The following is a 27584-nucleotide window of genomic DNA, read 5'->3' on the forward strand; positions in this document are numbered from 1 at the left end:
CCAGCTTCCAGTCTGAAATGGAACAAACGTGTGTAACCATCATGTGAATTTGACTCCTGTTTCCCAGTTTCTCTACTCAATAATTCAGTGTTGGACGAGGTGAAAGTGAAACCATCTATTCCCCACTGCTTCAATTTATTAACCAATCACCAAGGGAATACAATAAGTTATAAAATTCTAACTTCTATCAAGTTTATTAAATCAAATTCACTTTTTCATTTGACCATGGAACGTTTTTTTCTTCCCATTGTCTCTTTAGGTTTAAACTTTACAGTCACATTCACATTAAAGAATTCAAACTAAATGTTTCCAGTGAAGCCACACAAGGCAGTTACCTCCATTGCCAGGTCTTCACCTGTATGCCTCCCGCTGCCCTGAATGTGTCCCTGTCCGCATGTTACTCGACCCAGTTTGCTCTCCTGTGCTCTGAGTGAGTGGATCACTCGGTGTGTCAGTCAGTCCCCTGTGCTGAAAGCTGCCGGCTGACGATGAGAGCTAAAGCCTCAGACATGCACGGCAAGGACTGTGTCAAAGTGGCCGTCAGAGTCCGTCCCTTCAACAAGGTCAGTGCTCAGTGGGTTAGTGGAAGGAAATTAACTATTTCACATTAGAAATGCATCATCCATTTGTTGTTTCATGCAGTTTATATTATTTACTTGACTGCTGTTTTCCTAATCTGTGTTTTATCAGTGTGTGACATACATATATTACTATATACAGCTGTATAGTATTTGTTTTAATACTAAATATACTAGAAGGAATATTACTGCTAGTTTTACCTGGCCAACATGGCTCTTTACCAGTTTACTCTCAAATGTGTTGACCAACTCAGGAGGATTGGACTTCATGCACATTTATCACTTTTCATCTAATTAAACTACATACAAAATTTTACTTAAAATTACAACAAATTGAATGAGGAAGATGGCAACTGAGGCCACATACACACTTTAAGCACTGAGTGAACGAGTCTGATAAATAATTTAGTTCAGCTCTAATGTTCCTATTATGTTCCTGGTGCTGGCCGATTCATAATATACATTATAATGTATCTGATCACACTGACAACTAATATTAGCATGTATGTGCCTGTCGTGTTTCCTCATGTAGATTCCTTGGATGTTGTGTTGCCTTCAGGAGATACTTGTTAAATAAATGATCACACTCTAATGTAAGAACGTGACTCAAATTTACTGGAACACAATTTTCTCTGAGATTATTTTGAATTGAGGAAATTAATTTGCGTCCATAATTCTCAATAACTAACAAAACAGACATTTAAAGAATATATTTTTGATTTAAAACATTTTAAATAAATAGATAATAGCAATCAAATGTTGTTTAGACATATATTAGCATTCTTATCATATTCTTATTTGCACCCATTCTAGGCAATTATTACTATCCAATCTTTTCCTGTGTAACTAAATGACAATTTGTCTTGAAATATCACAATTTTAAAGCACCAATAATTGCTGGGGCCATTTTAAAGGATCTGTGTATAACCCAGCCCCTGTCATTGTTTATTTGTGTTCTGTAGCAAACCACATCCATAGTGGTGTCATGATAAACGAGCTTGGATTTGTTAACACTTTACAGGAGGAGCTGAGCATTGTTTCAATGTCGTTCGTTGCGTTAACAAGTGTTGTTAACCAGTGTGGTTAACAAGTGTTGTTAACGGAACGCTTTCACTGAACTCTTAAAGAAAGTACAACAACTCATTCTTCCTCCCATGCTTATTAAATTATTAAATGTAATTGAGAGCCTCGGTACTCCTGTAACGTCTCTTCCTCCTCGCGTAGAGAGAGAGGGATGCAGGCAGCCACTGTGTCGTCTCCATGGTGTCAAGCTCCATCACCATCCAGGACCCACGTGACTCTCAGATCCAGCGCTCGTTCTGCTTCGACTATGCCTACTGGTCCCACAGCGGCTTCTCTCGAGACCGCAGGGGCCTGTACGTGCCTGAGGAGGAGGGGGGGCGATACGCTGACCAGGTCAGCTCCAGGGAAGGGATCTGTACTGTCAATACATAAATATGTATTGTGTATGTACATGTAATGTTTTCTATCCCCAGGACAGTGTGTTCCAGGACCTGGGAGAAGGAATACTGGACAATGCCCTGCAGGTAAATGTCATCATTTATCACAGCAGTCTTTGTTGCCATTAATCGTGAGGTGTTGTGTTTTTGTCCTGTGCTCCTTGGCCGACATGAACTCTTCTGAGGGTGCACAATCATGGTTAACAGTAAATGTCCTGATTCATTGGTGCAGGGCTACAATGCCACGCTGTTGGCCTATGGGCAGACCGGCTCGGGGAAGAGTTACTCCATGGTGGGCTACGGGCCCAACAAAGGTCTGGTTCCTAAACTCTGTGATCGACTGTTTGAGGCGATCAGAGAAAACCAGGATACCAGACAGTGTCAGGTAGAGAGTGTGTACATGTGTTTGCTTCATGTTATTAGGTGTGTTGTGATTATTGAGAAATGTCTTAAATGTTTTTGTTCATGATTTACACACAGGTCTTTTTCAGTATGATGGAAATCTATAATGAGCAGGTAAAGCAGCTACTTTCATCTTTTCATTCTTCCTTTTGTCTCTTTCTTCTTGTGTTTTTTAGTTTTTTTTTGTCCTGGAAGCAAACACAACACAAAGTGTTTTACCTTGAAATAGCTGCTTCAAAATCAGTTTGATTGTTCACTGAGAATGGGGCCACTTTCATTCCCACTCCTCACCTGTGTAGCATGAGGGAAAGCGGGGATAGTGAGAAGTTGCCACAACGCCACCTGGGGAGTTTCACGTCCAGGAAATACTAAAATATTGTAAGTGCAGCAGCACAGGTTCGTTTGAATCACGGGGCAAGAGACGTGTTTAACTAGTACAAAATAACTTGAATAACTCAAATAAATGTAAACAAACGCACAATGAAACAGACAGAACACCATTTAACACATGAAAAACACTTCTGACAAGATCACACAGGGCTGGGACTTACCACGGCGACGAGAACCATAGAAAAGGAGGAGGGATTAATAAACTGACCACCTGTGACACTGCAAACCAAACAAAACGGGTTGTGAAGAAACGCCACCACCAGGAATTGGGTCGCCGCCACATGTCAGGGTTGAAAACAACAAAACAAAGCAAAAAAAAAATCATTTTTATGAACAGCATTTTGACTGTATCAATTTAGAGATTTTACAAATTATAAGTGACACATTTTTATCTTCAAATAGCTAATTTCTGGATATTTTGAAGTACTGTAAAAACACTTTGCTCAATAATTCCAGAAAGAGACTGATATGCCTGTGTCCAGGACCTCTCTGACTACCTACATACTGAAGATCAAACATATTGACTGTATAGATTTGGAGATTTTCCAAAGTAAAGTCCAACATGTGTACAATCAAATCAGTTAATTACTGGATATTTCAAAGTACTATAAGAACAATTTGCTCAATAATTCCAGAGAGATACTGATATGACTGTGTTCAGGACCTCTCTGACTACCTACATACTGAATATTAAACATTTTTACTGTATAGATTAAAATATTTTTCAAAGTAAAGTTCAACATTTTCACTGTGGAATAGAACATAAATCATTTCAGGATACTTTAAAGTACTGTAATGTACAAATTTGCCAGCCAGTGACTGGTTATACAAGTGGTCATACTTTTGGATCTCTTCTGCCAAACGCTCTTCCATTTGATCCATATTGGTTCTTCTAAATCTTCTGTGGTTTCTGCCGGTATTATGGGGCATGAAACCGGAAATGAGACTCCGGAAAGGAGCATTAAAAAACAGTATATTATTATATACTCAATTATTCAATGAGGAAATGTTTGAAATATCAAGAATTCTAAAACAAAGCTTATTGCATTTGTTACAGCTGCAGTCTGTTTCATGAAGCTAGGGCTGATGGGTAATATCCAGTTCAGTTGTGCCTCTGTTCACTGAGCGGTACTGCACATATGACTGCAGAGGGCGCTGTTGTTCAGTGAAAATTGCACAGTGTTGCTTTAAGTTCAGCTCCTGCTGAGCAACTTTTGTGTTTGTCGTCTCTTTCTCTGGATATTAAAACACTTCAGGGGTCATTCATTAATACCCAGACCTCCTCCCTCTCACCCTCTTTGATTCCTATGTCTCTTTCCTCATCATCCAGGTAATTGACCTGCTGTCTCGGGGGTCTCGCACGTCTGGGGCCCTCAGAGTTCGAGAGGAGCCACATAGAGGTTTCTATGTGGAGGGTCTCCGTACTGTCCCCTGTGACAGTGCACAACAGGTGAGGGGGGGGGGGGGGGGGTGCAGAGAGAGTGAGGCTGCCACACAAACACACAAACTGAGCTGTTGTGTTCGGAAACATATGGAAAACGTGAACCTGTAAATGTTTCTGCAGGTGGAGCAGCTGATGGAACAGGGCACCAGGACTCGAACCACAGCTGCCACTCACATGAACGCCAACAGCAGTCGCTCACACATGCTGATCGTCCTCCAGCTCAAACAGGTGAATACCTCCATCATGCAGACACTAAAGCAAGTTCCTCAATCGTAAAAAAGGACAAATTCAAAACAGTATAATTCCACATTAAGCTTCAGATTTCAGGTCAATAATTGATGCATTTAGTTTTTTCCCATTCACTCATCTCCCAGATTTTCATCCATTTACGTTTGTCACACGTGTTGTGACTCCAGCATCGTCTCTGTCATATTTGTATTGCCGCATGTTATCTCCAGGCTTCCTCCAACAGCTGTAGTTGTCATCACCCTGTCAGATTTTTTCCAAAGAGAGCATCACGAAGCAGTCCAACATCAACCTGGTGGACCTGGCCGGCAGTGAGCGGCAGAGGTCGTCGGGGTCAGAGGCCGACAGACTCAAAGAAGGCACAGCCATCAACCTGAGCCTCACCACCCTGGGCAACGTCATCAGGTAGTTTGACTGTTTCGTTGAGTTTTTTGTTGCCTTTGGTTTACCTGTAGTTTGCACCTCCTCTCACCACCTCTCCTCTCCTCTCGCCTCCTCCAGTGCTCTTGCAGATGTGGCAGTGGGGAAGAAGGTCGTCCACATTCCTTACAGAGACTCAGTTCTCACCAAGTTGCTGCAGTCTGCACTGGGAGGCAACAGTCGCACTGTAATGGTAACAGACATTCCATTGCACTGTCCGATACGTTTTATATAAAGCTTTGCTGGGTCATCTTGGCTTTAAGTTTGCAAATGAAACACATTTCCTAGATTGCCACACTGAGCCCTGCTGACATCTGCTTTGAGGAGTCTCTCTCAACACTGCGCTATGCGGAGAGGTACTGTGAAGTATCATGGCTCCCTCAGTTCCCTTTATTTCAGCTGTACCCTACCAACAGACCTCAACCTTTGTAACGCTTCTAACTCCCCCATTATCTCAGGGCAAAGCGTATCCAGAACAAGGCAGTGGTGAACGAGAGCCCCACCGAGCGACTGGTCAAAGAGCTGAAGGCCGAGAACGCCAGACTCCTGCAGCGACTGAGCCGGCTGGGCCAGGAGGGACGCAGGGCCCATGATGAGACCAGTAAGAGTCACTGCTGCGATAGAAACGAGTGGAACTGCAAAGGTGAAGGTTGTGGAGAGGTCAACATGTATTGTCTGTGTGTGTGTGTGCGTGTAGAAGAGCTCCGTCAGCTGCTAACTCATAACGAACTCCAGATCAGAGCCATTCAGACTCTGTGGGAACAGCACCTGCAGGAGGCGCTGAAGGACTGGGAGCAACAGTATGCTAACATCACACAGGTACACACATTCTCATACAAATGTACAATAAGGGACATGCACTGCTTAGGAAAACACACAAACACAGATTATAAATGCAAAACTTGCATAAAATTGATAAAATAAACTTCATCTTTGCAAATGGACGAAGTGGATATTTTATTTTCTTGTTCACAACCTCTGTTCCCAACGTGTCCCGGTCACTGTCAGGAGAGGAGGATGATGCAGATGCATCCCTACATCCTGAACATCAACGAGGACGCTCAGCTGTCTGGAGTGGTCAAGCTCTTCATCCAGGAGGGTGAGTGAGGGTGATCCTCACAGTTTTAGATGTGTTGATTTAGTTTTAGTTTAAACCTCATTATTGCTGTTCTGTGGTCCAGGTGAATGGGACATCGGCCTGTGTGACTCTTCTCCGAGCTCCATCTCTATCAAGGGCCTTGGGTGAGTTTCCACCACATCAGATCTCTGAGTGACATCAGAGACAGTAATCGTCCAGAGGTAGAGGTGAACGATGTCATTGATGGACAGTGTCTGGGAGCTTCAGATTGCTGAAAGTATCTGTCTGTCACCTTCTGTGCCTTGGACCTAATACACACTCATCAGTGTGTGTGTGTTTGTGTGTGTCAGGATCCAGGAGCGACATGCCGTCTTCAGGAATGAACAGCGCCGCGTGACACTGACCCCTCAGCCAGGGTCAAAGGTCATTGTCAATGGACACGCTGTTTCCCAGACAGCTGAGCTGCAGCACCTGGTGAGTCTCAACACACCCACACACTTTAGGACTTGTAGTTAAATCTCACATGGAGCGTTTACCTCTCCCTCCAGGACCGCCTGGTTCTAGGCTCCAACTGCACCTACCTGTTCATTGGCTATCCATCGGAGAGGGGAGGGGACGACTGGAGCCGCTACGACTACGACTACTTCCAGTCTGAGCTGGCAGCTGCTGAGGGCGTCCACCTGGGTGAGTGAGGGGATAAAGAGCTGCGAGTTAAGGAAGTTCATATTTACTCATGTCTGTGTTCAGGTGAGTCCAGCGCTGAGAGCACTCACACGGACCCCAGTCTGCTGGCCGTGTTCTACGACTACATCAAACTGATGCCTATGGTGGCCGAGGCCAATCAGATGAGCCAGGAGCTGAGCAAGGTGTCATCATCAGATTAACTTAACCCTCATATTATCTTCAAGTTGACTGTGTTCTTTTTGATCTCTTGTCTGGTTTGCATCAAGTGTAAATTCTGTGGGAACCTTTTTAGACAACATCATTCCAACACATGTCAAGGTTTACACCTCTCTTTGGTATTTATTATCAATAGAAATTATTTACATGGTATAATCAGGGCCCCAGCACCGAACGGACGGAGGCCCTATTGAAATTGTAAGGATTTTTACTATATTATTATTTCCTTTTGGGGGGCTTTTTCAGGGCCTAGACATGCTAAAAAAAAAAACATGAAACTTTGCAGGAAATTCAAGATCTATGGATAATTTTGTATTCTGGAGTAATTTGATATGAGCATGGCAAAATGGCTGAACAGCGCCCCATGGAACGTAGCCCCTAGGTTTACCTTTGACCGATCTTCACAAAAATCAAAGCCGCGGTATATCATGACCAGACATACAAAAAAGTCTCAAGGGGCATTATGAAAAATGCAACAGAAAGCCCCCCATTTTGCATTTAGTAATACAAAATAAATAAATAAACAAATAAAATAAATAAATAAATAAATAAAAAAAAAAATTGTATTGTTTTTTCTGTTTTTTGCCTCATCATTATTGATTAAAAAGGAATGAACTCCTGCTCTGCCATGTTTGTAGGAGGTGGAGTTTAAGTTGGAGATCAAGAATTTGGCGCTGTCTGATCCAAAAGGCCACGATCTGGAGAAAGAGATTGTTTGCAGAGTCACCGCGACGGGAAGAAAACAGGTCGGCCTTCTGTCTTTCTGTCTGTCTCTCGTTTACACACTCTTCTTTTACAAATCCATCTCAATTAGAATTTTTGTTTCTTTCTATGACCTAATCTTAACTACTCCCTCCCCAGGTATGGATGTGGTCCAAGACCAAGTTTGTGAACCGAAAATTCCTGATGGAAGAGGTTTATCAGCAGCATCAGGCTGAGCAGAGTGAAATCAATGTAAGTTACTGAAATAAACGTTTTAATTCTAAAGTAAATACTTCAGCAGATCTGAAGTTTGATTGGTTTCCCTGTCCTTTAAAAAATCCAGTATGAACTAAAATAGAAAAATTTAAAACTTAGTGACCAGAAACTGTGACTAAAGAATGGCGACTGGACACATAAGGAATCAACAGACATCTGAGAAAATGACTAAACCTGCTTTGTATTTACTTTGTATCGCTTGATATTCAGCTAAATATTTTATCTCACAATGTGAACTATTCAGAAATCATTATTTTTCGCAGTAAAGACAATATTCAGTAAAGTAGCACAACATCAACATCATAGTTTACATCTGCCTACTGGTTTACATTTAAATGGATTCATCTTGTGTTGGTGCTGTCAGAGAGTAGAAGGGCTGTCTGCCGCTGCGTTACCCAGAGATAAGGATCCCTTCTGGGATCCAGTGGAGCCTCTGCTCCTGGGCACCGCTCACCTCTGGCTTCAGTCTCTGGCCTTCCGCATCCCTCTGGAGGAGCAGCTGGAGGTGGAACCACAGAACACGCAGCACACATACAGTAAATGGTGGATAACCTCTTAGTGATGATTGGATGATCATGTCTGTCTGCAGGTGCTGGGGTCAGATTGCACAGAGGAGGCCATTCTACAAGCTCAGCTGGTTCCCTGCAACTCCACTGGACTGTAGGAGGCGCACACACACACACGCATGCACGCACACAAACACACACACACACACACACACACAAACACACGACAGAAGAAATTACATTACATTTACAAACCATGATTTACTGGAGACTTAATGTAGCTTCATTCAAACTTACTATTGCTGAACCCTAATCCTTAACCTATACCTTAATCTAATCTTAACCTAACTTTAACTTTAACATTAACCTTAACTATAACATGATCTTAACCAACCTTTAAACATTTCTTCCCCTTAATATTTATGTTTTGGGGCATTTTGTTCCGATAAGGCAGACATGTCCCCATAATGTAACTGTGTGAACAATTTAAGGTCCCCACAACATTTGTAATATTTTGACCGCACAAACAGTTAGTTGTCGTTATTACTAAATAACTTTCTCATGTTCCAGCCCACTCGGGGAGGACGACATCCTGATCGATCCGTCTGAGTTGCTGGGACGACGACTGGACTTCCAACTGGTCCTGGAACAGTGTTGTGGTCTGCGCTGGATCAGAGAGGCTCGCAATAGAGGGGTTCAATTTGGGTGAGGCGCATAGGGGGGGGAACTACAGAGAACTACAGAGACGTAATTGTAATTTTCATGTTGTTATGTGGCACAGTCAGTGCAGAGGACTGTGATAATATATTGGTATTTATTGAATATTAGTTTCCTCTTGATTCATCTGGCCACAGCTGAGATCCTTCTCTTGCACTGTCGATTTCCTCCCGCTCTCTTAGTTTTAGGATGTTTGACTGCAGTCAGCCTCTCTACACTCCAGCTGTGTGGCACAACCTCAACCCTCTGCTGGACCACAGAGTCCACTTTGCCTCCCTCCACACCTCCCAGCGTCTGCTGGACTACCTGCAGAGCAGCGCTGTCGTGCTGGAGCTGTGGGGCCTTCAAGGTGAGTGATCGGGCAGGTCTCGGAATAACGATAACTTTTTTTTCACCCTCAACTTAACTTTATTGGGTATGTTGGTCTCGTTGGTTTATTCATGTTACATGTGACTATGTATGTACAGAACTGCATATTGATGCAGTCAGAATCTAAGCAGCTGATGGTTGTCGCTTTGTCTCAGAGGGTTGCACCGATTTGGTCACGTCTCTGGAGGGAGTGAGGATGACTACAGACGGTGTGTTCATCATCGACGAGGAAGGCCCAACAAACGCTGTGGTGAGTTTAATGTTAAGTCTGAATCCTTTTGACGTTTTTTAATGTGCTGTTAACGAATTACTCAAAAATGTCATCATGGTGCTTATAAACGTGTGTGTGTGTGTGTGTTTTTGTGTGTGTGTGTGTGTGTGTGTGTGTGTGTGTTTTAGCCTGTAAACTCTGCAGAGCTCAGCTGTTCAGTGAGAGCTCTGCTACAGGATGTGGAAGAACTAAAGAGTGATAATGCTTTGCTAAAAAAAGAAAATCAGTGTCTAAGAGAACAAGTCAACATGACCAGGAACGGTAACTACACAACACAGGCTGTGCTCAATGTGTTTTCATTCCAGTGAACTAAAAACACACATTCGCAATAGAGTTCACATTGCATTTATGCTGTATCTTTTTATACTAGTCGTGTATAGGTTAGACTATAAAACAAAAAATGTTACATGGCAGAATTTTCCCATTCTTTAAGTCATAAAGAGAGGAACTCTGATTCACCTCCTCTTGCTCACACACTTTCTCTCTTGTTGACTTCAGGTGGGGATGGTGGGCGTGGTCGGCCGCTGCGTCCCAGCTGCGATGCAGAATTTGCCCGTGCTCTCAAGGTTTTCTACCACAGCATGACCTCAGTCAGGGGTCAGCTGCAGCGCCTGCGCAGACACAGGCCCAGTGTATGTATCTGTGCCTGACTGCAGCCTTAGTGAGCGTTTACTTCAGTCAGACCTTGTTAATACAAAACTGACATTTAAGTAAAGTCTCAGTGAGACAGTTGAGTGACCACAGTGAGGATTTCATTTTTTTTACTGCACAGTTGGGGGTATTTTAGTTTTTTTGGGGTATTAGATGTTATTTTATTAGCTGTTTGATACAATTGTGATATAGAATATATATGTTCAGCCATCTGTCAGTGAACCGACAGGATTGGTTCAGCATAATTAGCTCCAACAAGTATAGCTTGTATTTTCACCGGTTTGAAGAACGCTGTATATTTTAGGTTAGTTTATTGTGTCACCTCCTAAACGTGCGTTCATTTAAACACATGCTCTACACTGTTGATGAACGGTTCTGTGTGTTTTCCAGGAGGAGTCTGACCTGCTGGGGCTCAGACTGTTTATAGATGAGCAGGGTCGTCTGATGAGAGACTTCTCAGAGCAGCTGGAACAAAGTGTGTCCACGCTCAAACACGATGTCGCTGCCATTGTCCGTCGGAAACGAGAACGATCAGGAATCTGGACTTGACTGAATGACTGTTGGCTGATGGTGAACGTCTCTGTCATAATGTTACTTATAGGTAGCTATAAGAGCCCCACTGTGTTAACTTTAGAAGTGCAACATGCCAGTGACCAAACCTTTTTAAGTAATGTGGTCTCTGAACTGAGGTGTGGTAACAAGATTAGTTGGAAAAAAACAGCTCTAACTAAGAGAACAACAAATCCACACGATACAAACAACAGCACTGATGTTTATAAAATGTTTATTAGACTGCATGTAAAACAAGTCATTACAGTTTCAAACTGCAAATAAATTACAAGGCAAACACAACCCAAGTTTCACACTTCTCAATATTGATCTGTTTTTAAACCATGATTGCTAATGTGCCATATTTTCAAGCTACACCAGTTCACTGTGAAGCACTGTAATGATGATGGTGAAGATGAAGATAACAGCTTCCTCAGAAATGTCTGGTTGTGGGACTGAAGAGAAGAATGAGATGTTTCATTGCATCTCTTGTTATAAAAGCACAATGGTTAATGTTTGTCAGTAGTCAATACTTGCAAAAGTACAGGCAGATTGTGTAGGTCCCAAAAAAAGATTAGTGTGGGCACATTTACAGGAGGAGAGGCAGGAGGCAGATGTGAGGCCGATTAGTCACCACGGAGGACAGAAGATCTATGTACAGCAGGGACGCAGGCAGATGAGTGAACAGGTGAAGAGAGACGGGAGGAGAGAGGCAGCAGTGAAAGGCCAGAGAGTACGTTTGAACTGAAGAGGTAGAACCACACAGCTAACTGTGGGATGGAGTTAGCTACTGATCCTAGTGTGTGTGTGTGTGTGTGTGTGTCTTAAGACAGAACCCTTGAGTCACTGAAAGTCATTGGTTTGTATTTCCTTTTAGAGCCTTTCAGATTCTTCAGGAATAAGCAAACAATTCTACTGATATAGGCATTTTAACTTAAAAAAAAACAATAGCGAGTGTGTGTGTGTTTACACCCAGGTACAGAGAAGGCTGAAGGTAGAGGTGAGGTAGGTTAACTTGAGGGATGTGGAACAAAAAAACGAATGAGAGACAGTGATATTATACATTTAACTTCCTATAACATTAAATGTCAGAGAACATATCGAGCCTGATGACTGAATGTTTCTGTAAGTTTGAACAATGCAAGCACACATGACCAAAGAGCATGTACAGAAGCAGGTTAGGTCACATCAATGCAACTAGTAAAAAGGGCATTAGGAAAAAAAGGAACGAAAAAAACATTCTGCCATGAGGATGTTGACAGTCATTGGTTTCCATTTTGAAATTACGCTACAGTCTATCTATACAGTCGTATGACTTGAATGCAGTGATAGACGACTTCCTGAATCAGACAGAGGTTGTTGATGTTTAGATTGTTACGCGATTTTGAGGCTTTTAGACTTTGTAATGACTCTTATTTGGCTTCTTCCATTTAGATTTTATTACCAAGATTGGTTGGTTGACATCAAAGGAAATAAGCATCTGATGAGTGAATTATCCTCTTGTTTTTTTTCTAAAGCCGATCTGTCTTCCCTTGCAAAGCTGATGCCTCTCTGCAGAAGGTCTAGTGCTGAAATGATTTAATAATAAAGAATAACCTATGTGCATGTTAAGTAAATGTACAAGCATTATTCCAGTTCATTCATCTTCCTGGTTCTGAATACAACCAATCAGTTCCCTCCATCATGTCTTCTCTGTTTAGATCAGAGGGAGTGACTGAAGTTTAAAAACACATTTAACCACTTGTGTCTTTATTTCTTACTCAATCTCACATACACACACACGCACACACACACACACTGTCACTGAGAAGCATTCAGGACCACAAAGATGATTTTCACAGTATAAAAATATCTCACTAATCCACAAAAAGGTCCAAAATGTCACATGAGGCCCATATTCATTGACTCTGAAGCCACACAAAGATAAACATCATCATTAAGAGCTGCAGTCTAAGAAACAAAAACATGGAATAATTAGATCTGATTGAAATCAGTCAAGTTTCATGTGAGACGACAAACCAACAGATTTTTACAAAAACAAATACTCTGCACTGTTCACATATTTAACAATATTCCTGTAAATCCTGCAAGATGATTCAAGATCCTTATTTGGAAGTAGAGGCGTGTCACAATGATCTGGTGTCAAACCTCTAAATCCAAGATGAATCTTTCAGAGTAAATCTGCAACAAACTGTCACCATTGTTTATCACGAGATACTTAAACTTTACCTGAATAACATCTTGATGTCACTTAAGTCTGAGGAGGTGGATTTATCTCGTTGGTTCAGCAGTTTGAGGTGAGCAATCAGGATTCAACTGCTTTTTCAACTCAAATATGTAAACATACATGTCCAGCTTAAACCTGTGTTCTCCAGTAGCTGCACAGCTAATAACCGTCCAGGGATAATCTGAAACTAAATCTTCTTGGAAAGACATAGACAGCCTCCTGGCAATGACTTCCTGTCAAGTTTGTGATTGTTTTCAGGCACTAGTGCCGTCATTCTCAGCAACTCGACTGATACTCGCCGTGGTTCCGTGGGTGATGAGGGTAGACAGGGCTTCAGACACGTCTCGCTGGCTGCCGTGCCGTGAGTTGCTCTCTATATGATGGAGGCTGCTGTGAGTGGAAAGCGGGTGGTCAAGACGTGGCATGCTGCCATGGAAACTGCGTTCCTCTGTACCTCGGTAAACCACTGCATCGCTCCTGGGAGGGGGGAGAGAGGAGAAAGACACTTCTTCATCTGATTCACACCATCTGACAGAGTTAGAAAAAGAGTGTTAAAGATGATCAGCTCTACCTGTCGTCTCGGGTGCGGCGCAGGCTGCCGTGGTAACTGGCCTTGCTGTGAACGCTGCTGGCTTTACTCCTGGTGGAGGCAGGGGGGCCGTGGTGAGTTCTGACCGGCTCGTCAAGGTCGTCCAGGACAGCTAAGTGAGTGGAGGAGGCGTGGGTGGAGGTGCCCTACAAATAGACAGAAAGGAGAGGTCAGATACATGTAATAACCACAGAGGATGTTTGTTTGATCAGTTTGAAGTTATATTAAAAATTGTAAGTCTCCTTGAATCATAACCTTTAGATTGATTCTGTTTACAGGTTTTCAAGTCCCTTGATGATTTCATGCGCTTGGTGCCTGTAAGTTGTCAGACTTTACTTCTTCTAGTTAGAGCTCTGTTCCCTGACCTGAGCTGTTTGCTGCAAGAAGTGTTGGACCCTGGTTGGGTTTTAATAGTGTTTGTTTCAAATATAAAAACAATAATAAACCTTTATTTTGTTAACAACTGTATTTCTTTCTACTTTCTCTGACTGCACCAATAAGTGACGTGCTCATCCTGCAATGCACATTAATGCCCAATAGCAAGAAGGAATGAGTCACCAATTTATCCTGGGGAACTAATGGACATTAATGGATAACAATAAAACAACAGCTTCTGGTCTCAGTTTCAGTCAGATCAAGTCTTGGTTGTAATTTTCAGCCAGCACAGACAAAGTTTACTATTCAAGAGATCCACAGAACTACTCACAGAACCACATATAATAATTGTTACAAGAACTAAAACCCCTGATACAAATCCTGCTTGTTTTCTTAATGCCACAATAAATACTTCTATGATTGTTTATGACACCACTGTATCACTGCAATGCGTTTGCAGCCCTACCTGAGTGGATGTTCCTCTGGACTTCCTAATAACAGGGGTGTTGGGTTCACGCAGCAGCGACTGAGCAAAGTCGGGCTGCTCCTGCAGAACCTGGCGAGACTCGTTCACCCCACTGCTGCAGATGGAAGAGAGGGCAGGGGTGGGATGTGAAGGAGGAGAGACAAGGGGGAAGGAGCATGGGAAACAGAGGACCGATCCACAAACAGCAGACAAAGAGTTTGAAGAGAGGAAAGAGGGGAGTGGGGGGCAGAGAATTGGAGGAGAGCAGTGGGACAGAAGAGAGTAAGTAAGAAGAGAGAGACATGGTGACAGCAGGGAGAGGAGGAGCGGTGCAGGGTTTAGGGTTGGCGTGTCAGAGTAGCGCAGGGCGTGCAAACAGAGAGGTGGGAAAGAAACAGGAGAGGGGGAGGAGGGGAATGTTAATGTGCTGTTAACAAATTGAGGAGGACACACATGTCACAGACACTACAGGTAAATACTGTGTTCTCTATAGATATGTTGGATTGGTATGAGGAGTGATTCTTAATGTGGTTTATCTGTTTTAAGCAGTAACTTCACATGGGAAATAAAACTGAATTATATCTAAAGAATCATTTGTAGCCTAATAAGCTCATTGAACAGCAGGACTGAAAACAAAACGTGCATCTTACTCTTTGCGTCTGCGTCCGTGCAGGAAGCTGGCCCATTCGAAACAGGTCTTCTTACTGCCCACCCAGAACACAGAGGGAATCCCCACCACCAGCATCATCAGGTATTTCATCAGGAACAAAACCATGAGCGGTCGACTGCTCTGCTCCACCTGATAATTAAAGGAATATTTCATATCAACTCCACAATTATCTGATCAAGACAACAGAAGGTGTTTAAAATACAGAAGGAAAAGTTGATGAGTCAGAGGAAGACAGAGCTTTTATTATTTTGGAAACAGATCAGCATTTATCCTCAGGAGGAAATACTAAAAGCATTTTAATCTACTCGAAAATTAGAAGGACTAAAATCATCCAGCACTGATGAATATTTATAGTCCAGCTAGTCTTTGTGAATGTTGGTTCATCCTAGAAAAGAAACAGGTTCAGAAGCTGATCTGCAGTCAGGCTGAAGAACAACAGCTCGTTCGACTTGAACTCTGATGCAAGATACAGAAGCTGACAGCAGGGGGCAGTATTTTAAAGCAGTTGTATAGAAAAACAGAAAGCAACTTCAAAAGTGTGTTGCACCTTTTTGGGAGAGCAATGTTCTAATTGTGTGGTTTACCATTTAATTAAGTCAAAATCAGAGAATCAGTTGAGGGAGTAGAATTAAACAGGAAATCTAATACATTCTTTACACGCACAATGTCAAGAGACATTACATTTATTATTAACATAAGATTAAATCCTAATTAAGATGCTATTCGTTAAGTGTTTCAGCATTCGTGCCATCTCCTAAAGTGACTCCTAGGGGAGAAGGACTTTAACAAAGCCTCGGTGTTCCTTGCTTTTGAAAGGAACCAGAGTACGGAGAATTAATATGTATTAATTAGCTTTGCTCTGTCTCGCCCAGGAAGAGATTAAATGTCTCAGATTCAGATCCTGAGATAAAACAAGAGGCTCTGAGTGTTCTGTAAATAACCACCCGTAGACACGCACAAATAAAGTGAACAATGCCCTCAGAATCTTCAATTATCCAAAATCATTGAGTTGTACTCTTCTACACACGCACCAACTTTTGCACGCAACCCCCACAACCCCCCTCGAGGGTAAAGATCAAATAACACTGCAATATTGAAATTCCACAGCTACAATAGGACATAAAGGGGGTCTCTTCATGTGCTCACACACTCACAGACATACAGACACGACCACATAATATAAGTACTTGCACCTGCTCGCAGCTTCTCTCAAACAGTATAATGTGTCAGTGACAAATTTGCTGACACTTTTCCTTCATGAAATTACCATAACAGCACTCTGCTTTAATAATTACGGGAAAAGAAGACGTATACAAATACTTCTGAAGTATTTCTCAAGTTTTATATGTGAGACTGAGGAGACGCTTTCATTAAAATATGTTTTTCTATCATTCAGACGCTACGAAACATCTCACTCCTGCCACAAAACAGCTACAAAGACATTATAGAGTACAGGCAGCAGAGCATGACTGAGCAAGCCCTGAGAGAGAGTGAGTGAGTGCAGGGGAAGAAGGGGGAGACTGAGTAAAAGAAGTGTGTGTGAGAACCAGCTGAGAGAGAGAAAGACAAAGAGACAAAGAAACAGAGTAAAACAGAGATGGTAGTCTTGTGTGGAGTCTGTATTAGCTGAGCTAATGATGTATGATGCTCCCATATCCCCTCACAAATACCTACTCGCTCAGCCATACCACTCACCTCTCTTACCAACTCACTCACTTACACACACGCAGTCTTCGCTCATGCTTGCAAATTATTACGACTTAATTGTTTTGATGTCTCTAAATTGAACTGATAATAATTACAAATGAAATGTATTATTATAGTTTTATTATTATAATCTTCCCTGGAGATCTTGTTTTCCCATTGGTTCTGATATATGTACTTCTCTGACACACAAATAAACATATCCTAGTCACTTAATGAAGAGAGAAAATACTTAATCCCTCACAGTGGGCAATTTAGCACTTCACACCAGCTCACTCTGGCCCTGTGACAACAAACACCGGGTGTGTGAGTGAGTGATATACAGAGTGCTGCGATAGCCAAAACGCTGCCAAGAGTTTGTCTGTATTTATTTTTGGTGTGTGACTGAGACGACAGGTAAATCCTGAGGAGTCATCTGTCTTCAGACAGAAAGTAGAGGAATATGTTCAATGAGCTGCCCTATATGCACCTGTACCTTGAAATCTGGGATAGTCTAGGTATAAAGTTTGTGTACAAGTGATCAACTGATTATTTTTGCTTTTAGTCAACAGATAATGACACAAAAACTTCTCCACAAATAGCATATTTCGTCCTTAACAAGTGATGCATACTTTGTCTGGCAAAGATGGCAACATTACACAGGCTTTCATCAATACATTCACTCTCCTCTCTCTACCTTGTATGGGCAGGGGATGTGATAGTGCTTGCAGTTCTCCTCCATCCATGTTTTCTCCCAACTGTTTCGGTAGATGTGTTCATACAGGTAGCACCCGATCACCGTCAACAGGGGGACAAGGTAGAGCACCGAGAACACCCCCATTCGGATCATAAACTTGACTAGTTTGGTCTGGTTTTCTTTCTCCAGAGGGATTTCCATTCGCACCCGATTCAGAGCCACAATGCCCACTAACAGGAGAGAGACGCCCACCTGAAGAGAGAGAGAAACGACAAGATAAGACTCTGTGACAGACAAAAATAAAATAAATTATAATTAAAGATCTGGATGACGGACAACAACAGAGACCAGAACACTGTCAACCATCCACGCATCCATTTACTAATCTATCTATACAAAATTTTCGCCAACAACCCGTACTTGTTTTCATCGAACCACCATTAATTTATTCATTGTATCATCCCACTCATCACTTTTCTCATCCACCCACCCACTCATTCATTTATCTTCTGACTGTACTCACCGCCACATTGAGGCAGAGCGGTGCCAGAACAAACCACCGCAGGGCGTCTATATCATACAGGCCTATGAAACACACTCCACTGATCCCATCTCCTTCAATTTTGTTCAGGGCCAACAAGGTGACAGTCAGGGCCCCTGGGAGCCCCCAGGCAACAGCATGGAAGAGGAGAGCTTTCTTCTCGATGGCCTCGCTACCCCATTTAGGCACAGCGGCCAGGAACCAAGTGATCGTCAGTATGACCCACCACAAGCTGCCAGCCATGGTGAAGAAATACAGGACCATGAAGAAGATGGTGCACACCTGAGAGAGGAGCGGGAGCAGTAACTTTGGATCAGTCATCTAATTCATGTTTGACAGCTGAAGGGGAGAGCACTTGTTTATAGATCAAGTACATTTAAATTATGATTATGATCAAGATGTATGGACAGAGAGAACAATCTAGATGAAATCTAAAATAAAATTTCCAAATAATATCAAAAGTAATTATCAAAAGTATAGTATCACTAATGTTTTTATTATTCAGGGAAATGCTTTGAAATTTGATTATATTTAAAGAAAATCTAACCTCAAATGTTACAAACCAAAATGATTCACATGAGGTGTGTGAAGTGAAGCTCCCACCTTGTTGTGTGAACCCTGTGTTATGGTTGAAGCTCTAAACTGAGACGGGATGACTGCATTGCAGGCAACTCTGTCTTCCAACAGGAAACCAAGGAAAAACACCAGCGACACCATGACATAACACACAGCGTAGAAGATTATTGGACGCTCAGGGTATCGAAACCTGATGAGAAAATAGAAAATGATGATAATGTTATGAATTATTTACAACTTACTTAAAAAAATAAGTTTAATAACTGTTTCTAGCGGTCTCTTGACAATTTTTTTTTTTTTTTACAGAATTTACTTTGGAAATCTTTCAGAAATGTTTTCACAATCCATAAAAATGATTGAGGACTAGCTAAAGTATTCTCATAAATCACGCTCAGAAGTTGATATCAGATTTCAGCCATTCAAACCTGGTAACATCAATGAGAAAAGTCAGAAAGGTGAAGAGCGTTGCGGACAGACAGACGATGGAGACGACGCCTATGAAGTATCGGATAAAGGTCAACTCCTGCTGGTTGAAGAACATTGAGGGACATGGAGCAGAACAGTCCTTCTTGCCCATGAAAGAGTAACCCAGTTCAGGGTCAACTTTGAGCTCTCTGGGGCACCAGAAACCATATTCTCTCTGCACAGTCATGGATGACTGGTCAGTGGGGTCAGAACCTGTTAGCAGGTCCTCTGCACGAGGATAGGGCTCATCACAATCCGGGAACCTGGAAAAAGAAAAACTATGTTAGAGCTTCCAGTGAGATCCGATATTAATATTGCTCAGACTCTTGTTTATATATATATATATATTGTTATATGCAATGGCTTAGTACAATAAATCAAAGAGTATAGCCTCTAAAATTAACTAAGTTTGAATCAAGAACTCTATAACAGTTTAAACACACATCACTATTGCATCCATCATGAGGTTAAGATTTAATGCACAGATGCTTCAAAATCCTGTTTGTGATGGCACACCTGCTACACTCCATGTCGTCTGGCCAGGCTACTCCAAATATCTCCATGAGTTTGTTGCACTCGTCTTTGGCGCGCTGGCAGAGAGATCGACATGGCATGGACACCTGGCCATAGACCGTGCACACCGGGGCGTACAGGGCACACAGGAACATCCTCAGGTCAGCACTGCACACTAGGTTTACCATGGGATGAAAAGGCTACAGATGGAGAGGTGGAGATGGAGGGAAAGAAAAAGACAGAACGTATTTGTTTAAACCTGCGTCCAGACTGGAAGTGATGCTATAGTTTCCAAGTTTATCACACATGGTCTCCAAACTCTAGCACACTCCTACACATTTCATCTTTCCAATGTTACAATTGAATCTCAGTGTGAACCAGCTTGATATAGTTATTTTTAGATATGTTGTGTATGCGGATAAGCACGATGCTACCACAGCAAATACACACAGGCTCAGGCAAAAGTTGGCACATATTCAACCTGAAATAGTCAAGAAATAAGATGGTGAGAGAGGGAGAGGACAAGTTTGTTCCAACCACTCCGGGGAAATCATATAGCTCAGTATTCCAGCGATATTAAAAATCTCATAAAATATGTATCATTGCAATCATATTACAAAATATCCCTTTGAAGTTGGGGGGAGAAAAACAAACCTCTGAAGGCTGAGCCGCAGTCATGTGTCAATACATTGAACAAACAAACACAGTTATCCACACACTACAGATGATAGGTTCTGTTCCCTGGAGTGGGATTCTAAAGGTTAGCGACTCTGGCTAGTTGTGACCTTCAGGCTGCTGGTTCAAATCCACTGGAAAAATGTGAGTGATGGACTGTTCAAAAAGCCTCCTGGGCTCTTCCTTTACATTGCTATGTTTTGGCCATTTACAGGTTCATCCTTTTTATTTGGGGGTCTACTAGAATAGGATTTCATGCTGTAATGTTCAAAATAAGCTTTGTCTCATACTGTACATTGCTTAGGCACCTCTTTTCACCCTTGGTCTAAAACACTGTGCTAGCTCTGGGCCCGCCTCTCAAGAAGCCCAGTCTGCTCTGATTGGTCAGTTGAGCTACTCTCTAATGACAGGTCACCCTCTTACAGAGCATGTGTCGGAAATGTCACGCTGTTTACCGAGAGGCTTCCTTAACACTGCAGTAGCCACAGTAACAATGGTATTGTTCAGCCGTGAAATCAACTGTAAGGCATAATATGGTCACTTTAACAATGAGAGTCGGATCGATTTATCGGTTAACTGATAAAGATCTGTATTAGCGTGTGTGCTTATATGTAATTTTTATTTTACAGAATACACAATGCAGGGAAGATTTGCATTTATGTGAAATTTTTATGCAAAAACATTTGTCCTGCATATTTGGTTGTATTTTCCTTCATCTTATTTATAATAAAGTTATACTGTAAAAAATCAAGCCTTATAATAAGCTAAAATTTTCAAGTTTACTCAGGAATTTTTGGACTCTATCCACAATATTGACAACTATTACTAGAACATATCTTTTTGTTCTAGTTCCACCTACAGCGGAAAAAATGCCATTGCAAAGATTTTTTAAAAATCAAATTAGGTTTTGTGTGCAGAAAATGCACAACAGAACATTTAAAGTCTTTTTTTTTAATGGGCCTCAGTATCCAAACAGAACGGCTACTGAATGTTTTTATGAGGAACAGCAGAACAAAGACAGTAACTTAATTTGCCAGTTAAACCGATTTTTATAAAGAAATGTTTGTGCTTTTGTGCAGCACACACACCTAATGCTGCATATTCAACTTATTTTTCTGATATGGGCATACATTAGCAACTGCCAGTAACATCATGTTCCCAGAGCCGTTTGGGTTATCTGGCCACACTGATGCTGACTTTTCAGTGCAGCTTCAACAGAGTAAACAGAAATCAGAGCAGAGCCGTGAAGGCAATGAATAGAGAGCAACGGAACAAAAACGCTTAGGCTGGCTGCACACATCACGGCACTTTGTGTGTACATGAAATATGTGAACATGTAACACAAAACAGTGCACTTACATTGACTGCCTTATACAAAAGCTATAGTATATGCCCCATACAGACCGTGTGAGTGCATTTGTGCATCAATGAATATGTGTGTGTGTGTGGACTCAGACCTTGTGAGTATGTTTTGATCATTCTCAATTGCTGTGTTCTAGATGTGCACGTTGGAGAGATGTTCCACCAGTAAATGGGTGCAGTGGTGCAGGATCTGTGTGACATAGTTTTGAATGTTGCAGGGAACCACGTGAGCACACACACCCACACCACTCCGCTTCATTCAATAATTCACACATTTTATAGTTTTTTCCCCCCTATTGCATTAACACATGAGCTTCACTGTGTTGGGAAACAGAGAGACAGGAATTTCACGAGCTTTAAATGGAGGCAAAATCTGATCACATACAAAAACAAGTAGATAAGCAATCAAATACGTGTTTGTGTATTTATCAAGTCATTTACAGTGAAGATATGGTGACAAAGTGGTGCGGCTTTATTGACAACTTTCAATAAGAAAGTTTAGTAACCAGCTGTACTATGGAGTCTTATTTAAACATCCTGATGAGTGAGGAAGTCCAGATCTAAGGCTTAGCTACACTGATAAACAGTCTTATCAAATACTGTATCTTTCATATTTACATCTGAAACCATTAAATGTGTTGGGAATTGAAGAGGGCATAAGCATCATGCTTCTGTCTTTTTCAGTCACATTTTACATAAAATGTTGACTGTGTATACTATGTATAATGTTTTCATGACTGAATACAAATATTTTTTTATAAAACCTTTTTTGCCTTGCTACGATTAAATACAATTCTATTTTCTGACAAGGCCTCCTTATTGCCAGCTCTTATTCTGATATGCTGCCCACACTAATGGTGCCGCTACAGCCTTAGTTTGTTGTCTTTTTGTTTCTGCATGTATGTTACACAGACATGTCAATAACAACAGACCCCTAAGAGAGCCTGGGGCCACACTTAACCGAGTCCTAGTTGCTTTCTGTGTGAGTGTGTGTCACGGCCAAGCAGTATGGAGCGTTTCCTCATTTCTTCTGATACTAACTCTACAATGACTGTGTCTGTGTGTGACTCCTGTTTGCCCTCATTCTGCCCAGTTCGCCAGTGCATGTGGGGTTATGTGTGTGTGTGCATCATTGTTCTTGTATTCTGTGTGAGTATGTCCCAGTTTAAGTGTTCTTGAGTGTGTGTGTGTGTGTGTGTGTGTATGTATGTGTGTGAGCAAGTCCAATGCTGTGTGCAGATATCTGAGTGCAATTATTCTGACAGTCACGGCAATTGCCCCCCATCTCTCCCCACAAAGAGAATATTGATATTAAGTGGCCTAACTGTGCCACCAAAAGAGAGAGGAGGGGAGTGGCAATCAGCCTTCCATGCAGGGCGACGGGGTGAATTGTCTGGCATTTTGTAGTCACTTGTGATGGACGGACAGAGAACAGAAAGCAGAAAAGCCTGCAAACCAGGCCTGAGGGTGAAGACATACTTCGACTGCAAAATGGTAGGATGTGGAAAAAGAAGAGGAAAAAGGATGGGACTGAGGTGAACTATATCTGCTTGCCAACATAGGAGATAATTTGATTCCAGTCATAAAGAACTGCAGGGATGATGTATTTTGAAAACCAAAAGCATTTTTCCAACTTTTATGCCAGATATTAGCAGCATCAACACATGCTATATCAACAAGATGCAGCTATAAAAGCAAGTTCAAATGTGTGTTGAAATGATAAGCTCTATTCTATAGCTTTTATATTCAGTATGCAGATTACGAAAGTTCATAGCCTCTGACTAGAAACTCTGTCGGATTTTTCATCAGTAGAAAATGCCATTGTGCTGTTGTTGGCACTGCTGCTTTAAGCTAAACCCCACAGTGGTATAGACAGCACTTGCTTTAACAATATAAAACTCAGACCAACCTTACATCATTAAAAAGAAAAAAATACTGGTAGCATGTGGTCATTAGGCAGACCACAGGCTGCCGAAATGCTATCCATCATGCAGGGCTCAAAATCTCCCCCACATTGGTTCAACATGAATGGTGGTGGGTTGATCCAAGTCAAACATTTTGGCACTGTTTGAAACGAACATTTCAACGTTCACAAATTCAGCTTTCATAAGCAATCATTAGTTCAGTTAAAGTGCTGTTTTATCAACTGCGCTGCCAGGAAACCTGACCTATAATGAATTATGCTATTCTTATAGTATAACGGGAGGTTCCTTCCCTTTTATTATCAAGTCATGCTCTTTGAATCCAGCATTTCATAATTACTATTATTTAAACCTTTTACTGAAACTTTTAGAAGAAAAACACTGTATTTAGAATCTTTTTTTCATTTTAACAATAATGGACACCCAGAGATTGACAGCTGTCTTTATAGCTACAATCGAACTAAACCCATTCAATTTGACTAATAGCTACTCAGCAAAATATCAGGTTGGAGAGTGTGCTTTGGACAGGTCGTTCAGCATAAGAAGCACGGTGGGGTTTTTGACAGAGGAAAATGAGAAAAAAGGCCTCTGACTGGTCCACCTCTTGTTCAATGGAGGGATTAAGTTTCTTTCTCTTTACTCCTTCTCTCCATAGAAACCAAGAAGCGGGAGAGGGAAGGTTTTTTTTTTTTTTTAAATCAACAAAGAAAACAGAAAGAAAGATTAACAGTCACGTAACGCAAGCAATTATACTTTTGGCAGACATGTGGTAAGATGCCAATAACTGCTATACAGTTGGTAGCAAAGAGAGAGCAGTGCACGCAACAGGAAAAGAACAGGACCTTTTCCCACTAGTTTGTGAAACTTTTCTGATGTGTTGTCACTCAAATGTCCAGTTTAGTTCATGTTTGGGATGACAACCAATATCATCATGGGGACAACAAGACAGAACACCTATGCACAAAACATGAACTCTGGTCCAACACATTAATAAAACACTTATAGAATTGACAAACTGTATAATAATCAGACGTTACATGGGTTTGTTCCTTTTCTCTATGTATTTCTTTTTAAATGGTAAGCAACTTAAGACTTTAATAAACTGTTAACAGTTCTGCCCACAGTGTTATCGAAACCGGCTGAACCACAATCTTGTTTGACGGTAGTCTAAACTCCCTGAGAGTCGAATAGCCCGGAGCAACTTCAGATCCAAAAAAAGAAAATAAGATGACTTATGAGTTCTTGGACATGTCTAATATCTTTCAGCAGTCTGTTTATCCAGTGAGTTGTAAGTGCATGTTTATGTGGGTCCAGGGGCTTAGAACGTTTGTAGAAAATCCAGTTAGCCATCTCTGCAGAAACTCATACACATTGTCAAGTGCAGGAGGAGCAGGAGAAGGGAGGGAGGGATAAAACCGTGGAGTGGAATGGAGAAAAGAGTGGCGGTTTCCCGGTGGATTAGGGAGTCAAATGGATTGTAAGAAGTGTTTAGAGTGTGAGAACCTGAGACAGTCACACAAACACTCACACGAAGACACGAACACACATACTTCCTGAAAATGTCACCAGCTTTGTATTGTGGTCAGATCAAGGTGACAGGCTGTTGGGTCTAAGCCTCCAAAGATACAGCTCCTCCAACCTCCATCGGGGCGAGTCGACTTCAAAAGGGTTCTTTCCCCAAAATTCAGAAATTATCAAATACATAATAGTTTATCTAGTCATGTACTTCTAAAAGTAGATGAAGTGTCTTTGGCTTCATTGGCTTTATGTTGGTGTGATTCTGACTGTTAAGTGCTCTTTAAAGCACTTTCAGGTCATTTCGGTGCAACTTTATGTAATGACCACTCAGCAAGCAACGAATCTCTATGAACAGCTATTCGACCTAATGGCAATTTCACGGGATAAAAAGAGAGGACCAAAAGCAAATGTATAACATTTATTAAAATAAGTAAATTCCTGGCTAGTAATAAATGGATATTCTCTCCATATGGGTTTTTGATCAGACATTTCTGTGCACTCATTGTTTCATAATAAAACCAGTTATCTCTGTTTCCTGCACCTTTCTCTGACTGAGGAAGGGTTTAGATAGGGAATTATTAGGCTTTTTCAACCCCATAGTCTCCATCTCCTCCTCAACTCTGTCTCACCATAACTCACTTTCACTATCAGTAAGTCAGGCCCTGTAGCACAAATGCTGTCAGACCACATCAGCTCTAACTCCGTCTGTTCGCTCCACGTAACCTCCCTGCAACATCCGTGCCTGTCTAAATCCTAAAATGTGTCATCTTTCTGGAGAAACTGTGATGTTATGCCTCTCTACTACCGTTCAAACCCATTTTCTCCTCTTTCAACTAAAACTATACATTGCTATACATTATAGCTACATTCTCTCTCTCTCTCTCTACAATGTAAGAGAAGTGCATCAGTTCATTTCACAACCCCTCAGCAACTACATTTTCTCTCCATCTCCCCGTCTTTGCACCAGCACAAAGCATACATTTAATCATATAGCCTTTTCAAGTTACCTGCTCAATAATGCACACGTGTTCAGTGATAAATTCACACCCCAAGATGTGCATGCACACACACCCAGACACACACACACTGACTATGTGCCTGCCTCCTCTCACACGTTTGTGAGAGAGACAGGCGTTGGCCATGAACAGATGAACTGAACAGACCACGATGTTCTCCTGCTTAATCTCTGAAAGGACAGTTAAGAAAGGGGCACCCTTCTCCCACACTCTCTCCCTCTTTCATTCATTTGTTCGTTTATCCGTGTCCATGCATCGTTCAGTCGGGAGGACCGGACAAAGCCGTTAATGGCATTCCCCTTCACGTTCACTTCCCCTCCTCCTCTCCTCCTATCTTCTTTCTCCTGTATTCATCTCTTGTTTTCCTCGCCTTCCATTTACTGGCAATTATTCCTACATGCACTTGTCCTCCTCTTCTCCTTTTTCTGATTTCAGCATCAGCATTCATTGGCATTCCCTACTCTTTTATCATGTTATTTCATATTCAACAAAATAAAAATCAACACATTCTACGTTCTAGGTCTTTAATGTTTTCTTCTTCATCTCACCATTTTGAAATGTATTTACTAGCATTAATTACTCTTACAGACTATCAACATGCATTTTTATCTTTTCATTAGGCAAAACTCTAAATCCTTTTTCTCTTTCTCCAATATCTAAACAGCTAGGACTTTACAGGCTCGCAGAATTTAGGCCTAAAAATCTTTATTATTAATTTTAACTTTAAATAGAACAACAGTTAAACAGATTTTGTCTTAGAATCAGTGTAAAACTATCCAATTAACTGCTCATATGAACAAAAGTGACAGATTTATTGAATTGAATTATTGATGAAGATGATTCAAAGGCAAGTATGTTCATCCAATCAGTAGGAAGGGTTTATATTATCCAAGTTCCGGAAAGAACTCTGAATCATTTTCAACAAATTATAGGGCCTTAGACCCTACGGCGGGAGGCCCTATTGTATTTCGAAGGATTTGTATTTCCCTTTTGGGGCATTTTCAGGGCCTAGGCGGGCTCAAATCGTTACCAGTTTGCAGGAAATTCAAAACCCCAAGAAGGTTGTAAAAAAAGAAAAAATTGTATTCTGGAGTAATTTGAAATGGGCGTGGCATAATGGCTCAACAGCACCATCTAAGGACAAGCCCCTCAGCTAGCTTTCACCGATCTTCACAAAAATATATTTTCTTTTAACTGCACCATGTTTCTTCATGAATACACAGCTTTGATTGCCAACATCACAGATTGCAGACTTCTACAATTTCAACCCAAAAAAAATATAACTTGAGAGTAATGTGTAGTATTTTCCAACTAAATTACTTAGAGTATG

The 27584-nt window shown here is 41.5% G+C and overlaps 2 protein-coding genes across 4 annotated transcripts in view; one reads left to right on the forward strand and one right to left on the reverse strand.

The window, feature by feature from the left end:
• Nucleotides 1–509: 509 nt before the first annotated feature.
• kif28 (kinesin family member 28) lies at nt 510–11184 on the forward strand. Its single transcript, XM_062387451.1, has 27 exons — nt 510–563; nt 1803–1994; nt 2075–2125; nt 2271–2423; nt 2519–2554; nt 4161–4280; nt 4395–4502; nt 4771–4925; nt 5022–5133; nt 5229–5296; nt 5399–5541; nt 5638–5759; nt 5949–6039; nt 6122–6182; nt 6369–6492; nt 6567–6702; nt 6766–6884; nt 7557–7664; nt 7780–7876; nt 8265–8401; nt 8486–8556; nt 8973–9107; nt 9302–9468; nt 9644–9735; nt 9888–10020; nt 10258–10391; nt 10801–11184. The coding sequence occupies exons 1-27, from the start codon at nt 510–512 to the stop codon at nt 10957–10959; spliced, it is 3078 nt and encodes a 1025-aa protein (XP_062243435.1). The 3' UTR covers nt 10960–11184.
• LOC133953527 (frizzled-3-like) overlaps nt 11178–27584 on the reverse strand; it is a 28657-nt gene continuing 12250 nt past the window's right edge. For 2 of the 3 annotated variants that reach the window (XM_062387471.1, XM_062387463.1), the window contains exons 3-11: nt 19765–19961; nt 19209–19511; nt 18811–18973; nt 18190–18489; nt 17667–17918; nt 15267–15415; nt 14617–14731; nt 13758–13921; nt 11178–13663 (exon numbers count right to left, since the gene is read on the reverse strand). In XM_062387471.1, the coding sequence (XP_062243455.1) occupies nt 13441–13663; nt 13758–13921; nt 14617–14731; nt 15267–15415; nt 17667–17918; nt 18190–18489; nt 18811–18973; nt 19209–19511; nt 19765–19961 (1866 nt within the window). In that variant the 3' untranslated portion in view covers nt 11178–13440. The remainder of the gene's footprint in view (nt 13664–13757; nt 13922–14616; nt 14732–15266; nt 15416–17666; nt 17919–18189; nt 18490–18810; nt 18974–19208; nt 19512–19764; nt 19962–27584) is intronic. The other variant, XM_062387480.1, reaches the window with a different exon arrangement.

The sequence above is a fragment of the Platichthys flesus genome, chromosome 1 (genome assembly GCF_949316205.1).
Source record: "Platichthys flesus chromosome 1, fPlaFle2.1, whole genome shotgun sequence".
Classification (NCBI taxonomy): Eukaryota; Metazoa; Chordata; class Actinopteri; order Pleuronectiformes; family Pleuronectidae; genus Platichthys; species Platichthys flesus.

Coding starts and splice junctions, on each gene's coding strand:
- kif28 (XM_062387451.1), top strand. CDS start 510: ATGCACGGCAAGGACTGTGTCAAAGTGGCCGTCAGAGTCCGTCCCTTC. Junction 6,885..7,556: donor TGAGCCAGGAGCTGAGCAAG/GTGTCATCATCA, acceptor CCATGTTTGTAG/GAGGTGGAGTTTAAGTTGGA. Junction 8,557..8,972: donor CCCTGCAACTCCACTGGACT/GTAGGAGGCGCA, acceptor CTCATGTTCCAG/CCCACTCGGGGAGGACGACA.